The sequence below is a fragment of the Vollenhovia emeryi genome, unplaced genomic scaffold (genome assembly GCF_000949405.1).
Source record: "Vollenhovia emeryi isolate VEMERY1.0 unplaced genomic scaffold, V.emery_V1.0 DF939162.1, whole genome shotgun sequence".
NCBI classification, from domain to species: domain Eukaryota; kingdom Metazoa; phylum Arthropoda; class Insecta; order Hymenoptera; family Formicidae; genus Vollenhovia; species Vollenhovia emeryi.
Window position 1 is genome coordinate 1,549,033 of NW_011967204.1, and position 4,668 is coordinate 1,553,700.

The 4,668-nt window shown below is 38.8% G+C and overlaps 1 protein-coding gene across 5 annotated transcripts; it reads left to right on the forward strand.

Annotated features, from left to right (window-relative positions):
* Positions 1 to 79: 79 nt before the first annotated feature.
* Positions 80 to 4,367, forward strand: LOC105564591 (COP9 signalosome complex subunit 7). Of its 5 annotated transcripts, XR_001009137.1 has the most exons (5): positions 81 to 451; positions 526 to 1,181; positions 2,084 to 2,255; positions 2,451 to 3,173; positions 3,247 to 3,646. XR_001009137.1 is itself a non-coding variant. In XM_012017070.1 (4 exons), the coding sequence occupies exons 2-4, from the start codon at positions 534 to 536 to the stop codon at positions 4,181 to 4,183; spliced, it is 867 nt and encodes a 288-aa protein (XP_011872460.1). In that variant the 5' UTR covers positions 81 to 451; positions 526 to 533; the 3' UTR covers positions 4,184 to 4,367. The 5 variants fall into 5 exon arrangements, 4 of the variants coding, with proteins under 4 accessions (XP_011872461.1, XP_011872460.1, XP_011872462.1 ...); XM_012017070.1 differs by lacking the exons at positions 2,451 to 3,173; positions 3,247 to 3,646 and adding an exon at positions 4,137 to 4,367; XM_012017072.1 differs by having other exon boundaries at positions 2,451 to 3,646.
* The last annotated feature ends 301 nt before the right edge of the window (positions 4,368 to 4,668 follow it).

Genomic DNA, 4,668 nt, shown 5'->3' on the forward strand with positions numbered 1-4,668 from the left:
AAAGCAGTTTTTCTTTCTGCTGAAAACGCAGCCAATGCCCCTATCGCTGCGAACGGCAGTCGCGGTTTACGCATGCGCAGGAGTGTGTGCTCCCTCCAGCCTCTAGCCGCCACTCTAGCGTCAGGGAGAGAAGAAAGCCTGTTGTTTCTTGCGCCGCGGTTTGACGGTGTCGAAGAGAGATTTCGATTAGCGTCGCTGGCGAACGAGTGACTCTCTCACATTATTGTCACGCGTTCGACCAAAGTATCACGACGTGCCTTCGAAGCCGACGTACGCAACGAAACGGAACGAACTCGTCGTACGTCGAATCCGTTTCCTAACCTCTCTATCGACCTCGCCGCGGAGTGACGACCGTACGAGCAGCGTTCTGTTTACCGAGGCTTTGTTGAGAAGAAAGGAAGTTCTTTTTTCCAGAGTAGTGTATTGGCGATTTTATCTATCGTCATTAACTGTACATATACATATTTTGTGGCATACCGTTTACTCCTGCGCGAGATCCGTTTATTCATAAATATTGTTTACTAGGCATCACCATGACAGGTGGAAACACCACTGAAAAGTCGGCTAATAATCCGCTGGAGCAGTTCGTGCTACTTGCGAAAACTGCGAAGGGCGCCGCCGCCATAGAGCTCATAAGGCAGGCCGTTGAAACGCCTGGGGTGCATGTCTTTGGCGAATTACTGGACATGCCAAACATCAAGGAGTTGGAGAACGGACCTTACGTCCAGTATTGGAACACCCTGAATCTGTTTGCGTACGGCACCTACAAAGATTATCTGGAAAATAAGGAGAAAGTGTTGGAGTTGACGCCTACGCAGAAAAAGAAACTACAGCACCTCACAATTGTCACTTTAGCCACGAAAAACAAATGTATACCCTACTCGGTGTTACTGGAGGAGCTGGACATAAAGAATGTCAGAGACCTGGAGGACTTGATTATCGAGGCGATATACGCCGACATAATTCATGGGAAGTTGGATCAGAAAAATTCACAGTTGGAGGTCGATTACGCCGGTTTGGGACGGGACGTCCGGCCGGGTGATACCGGCGTGGTAGCCGAGACGTTAGCCGCCTGGGGCGAAGCGTGCGATACGGTTCTGTCGTGTATCGAGGAGCAAATATCTAGAGCTAATGTCGAGAAACAAAAAGCTACTTATCACAAGGAGAGAATACAAAGAGACGTTAGTTACATTTCCCTCTCTCTTTTTTCCTTTTTCCCCCTCCACGGGAATGCCGTTCAGTCGTTGGATCGAGGGATAAACCGCTGAGGGCATTGTGGTGTACAGATTTGCGGCATTGCTGGGTATTAAGGCCTTCACACACGAATCTACTTAACACGTGATACGTAAACCGTAAAGAAATCCCTCCAATCAGAGTTGACTATTCTCTACATTTTACTAAGCAAGACGGAAGCCGTAGCGGTGAAAAATTTCATAAGGATGCAATTCTTATGTTTATGTCGTTAAGGTATACAGATTTTGAAGCTATATGTGTTTTAATGAGCGATCATAATAGATACTGCTTGTCGAATAATATGTTTGCCTATTTATTTGAAGAAAATTTAAGTGAAATGATCAACGCTGATGATACGATTAAATCAACAGATGATTGGCTCATCGACTGTGTGAGAGATTATCCTGTCAAAACTTATATTGTTATCAACGTTTTACTTACTTTTCACAATAGAACGTAAATACAATAGAAAAACGAAGATACAGCAAGCAGCACACTTTGCGATCTTTCTTCAATGATGATGATGACTGGACTGTGGGCGAAGCTTACGGTTTACGGCAGTCGTGTGTGATGGCGCTTACGTACTACGGCTTACGGTTTCAGTGTTCAGTAGATTTGTGTGCGAAGGCTTTTACTAGGCATTTTCTGGACAGTTTGGGCATTAGACCTTACTGGGGCGTTATAAAGATTAAATGAGATAAGGTAATGCCTACTGGGCATTAGTAGGCATTGGTGTACATGATTTTGATTAGCAGTTTATCCCTCGCGTTAGATTATGTAGCTTATTTACATGTTTTATATCGCAACAAAGGCCAATTGTATGATAAACGAGATTTATGTCGCCTTTCAGATATCTAATATAAAGAAATCCCTGGCGACTCAAGCAGGAGGCGGTGGCATTCAAGAGGCTGATATGGCTGGTGGTAGTTCTGGGGCGGGTGGAAGCGAAGCGAGTAGAGAAGCCATGCCGGTACTGTCAGAAAAGAAGAAGTTACAGAAAGTCAAATGTATCAAAGTCGGTGGTAAGTTTTGGAAGACATAAACCCAATCAGTCTTTTCTTGCGCAATGCATACTTTTTCCCATCGTTCATCCGTTCGTTGAGTCTGATATTACACTTGGAATATGTTATAAATTGTGACTAAATTGCGAATATTAAAATTGGAACGTATGTATGTGGACAAAATATCGAACATTCTTGTGTTGACTTTTTTTTTAGATTATGAAATGAATGATGAATGAAAAGATTATGAGTGAGAAAGGGTAATATTGAAACGAATTTATTAATTATATATACATATACATAGTATAATCCAAATGCCGATTCGAGAATCCTTTATGTATTTGAAATATTGAGTTTGCATAGACTTTTGGAGCAAAGGGAAATAATATTTTATACAACGTGTTCTAAGTATATAGCATCGAATTGTACACATTAAATATGTGAGAGTACTCGATTTTGTGACATTTATGGACTCGATGTTATAATAACGAATAAACTCAAAAGTACATTTTCTTATTAAAATACATTTGTAAGATTAATTTATTGACGCACGCACACACACACATACCTACACCCACACCCATACACACATCGGTATAAGAAACTTGAAAAAACCTGACATTGGAGTATGAATTTCCACTTTAATAACTACAAATATTTAGCGGAGAGTGTAGAAAGAGCGATAGCTTTCATACTACTTTTACTGTGATCATTTAAAATATCACGACTAGTATTTGCTGTACAAGCCATTTCTCAGTACTGTTAGCATAAAATTTAGCGTTCATTCACGGAATTGTTTATTTATTTACATTGAGAACACAAAGTAATAATATGTACGAGGTATACACGTAACGAGAGATATATGTGATGATTGTCTTTACATCGAGCATTTGAAAAAAAAACATGAATCTTTCCTTTGTGACAAAGATAATTTTGTAGGTAAGCTTGAATATTCTTGTAATATACCTGTTAATTTTTTTAGACCAAAGACCATCATGTTTTGTGTTTGTAGGGCGTGAAGAATTTAATTAGGATTTGACGATTCTCTAGATGAATTTGATAAATAATGCAACGTGTATTGCATATTTATCAATGCATACGTGCCTACCCATTGCCAGTTATCACATAAAACGGTATGCCCATTGCGACGAGTTGGCTTACGTGTACTTCCAACGGTAGTACCGTTCGTACTGTTTGCGTTCAGACTTTACAGATTCTCGTTTCGTAAGGGTTTGTAGTCGCTAAACATTTACTGACGGAACAATGCGTAACTAGTCGGAGAGATCGTTTTTGAAGAAACTTGTATATTCAAAAAATTGTAAAGGTATGCCACTGATGTAGCTTAGCAAAAAAAAAATGTCAGTTCGTTAAAGCGTTGTAATGCTATTCGAATAAAAAGATAATATATTTTAGCGAGGCTTTTTCCATTTTTTTATACCCTCAATGCCTCTCTCTTTCTCTCTATCTTTCCTTCACATTTATAAAGTACGTTGCTAGAAAACATCTTAGGCTTTAAAAATCGCACAAATTGTAGGTGTGCAATATTATAGGACGACATAAGACTGGTGTGCTTTAATACAAAATTTGTTAGAATGTATTTGTGTGTTCTTATACATTCAACTAAATGTTTTTGTTATTGCATTTACACTTTTGATCTTATTCGCGTCGTAAAGGTGCGTTCTGTAACTTTTTTTAAAATGTATTTACAAATTGTAGAAACAAATTATGCAAGTAAATTTTATATTAGAAATTTTAATCGTGCAATTTTGACATTTTATTTTCTTTCCAATGCGTATCTTTTACATACATGTGTATGTACACACACAGACACACAGACAAACACACATTCTATTATGGTTTGAAATGCAAGTCACCAATCATTCGTCTAATCGGGATTTTCAGGATCTGCTACTGATCCACTAATGGTCGATGGGACAAGTTGGGAATAGCCGAGAATGAATTAGGTGAACCCTTGTGGCATACCAAGTCGTTCGGATACTCTAGCTTTCTCCCCCGCTCCCCTCCCCCCTTTTTTCTCATTCTCTCTTCCCTTCTGCGATTTTGATGGAACAAATATTTCTCCTGTAACTTTTGTAGCTTTCAAAAATAAACGATACCTTTCAATTGTCATATGTTTATTGTAAGCCACATTAAGAAAAATAAAATCATGTTGACCTAAGTGTTTTCCTTTCCTCCACAAAAATTCGCCTTAGAAAAGAGAAATAGTACGCAGCGGTTACGTCGTCGATTTTATTTTGCAACTTTCATTTTGATAAGTACATTACGCGCTATCGCTATCGTCCTTCTATGTTTAATTTATAATGTATTTAAAATATCTTTAAGTCGCGTGAAACGTATATATGTATATATAATATATCTTACTTTTGACATTGCGTCTTTGCATTGCATTTCAGATTTATACGTCGCATAATCA

Coding starts and splice junctions, on each gene's coding strand:
- LOC105564591 (XM_012017071.1), top strand. CDS start 534: ATGACAGGTGGAAACACCACTGAAAAGTCGGCTAATAATCCGCTGGAG. Junction 1,182..2,083: donor AGGAGAGAATACAAAGAGAC/GTTAGTTACATT, acceptor GTCGCCTTTCAG/ATATCTAATATAAAGAAATC. Junction 2,256..4,136: donor CAAATGTATCAAAGTCGGTG/GTAAGTTTTGGA, acceptor CGGGATTTTCAG/GATCTGCTACTGATCCACTA.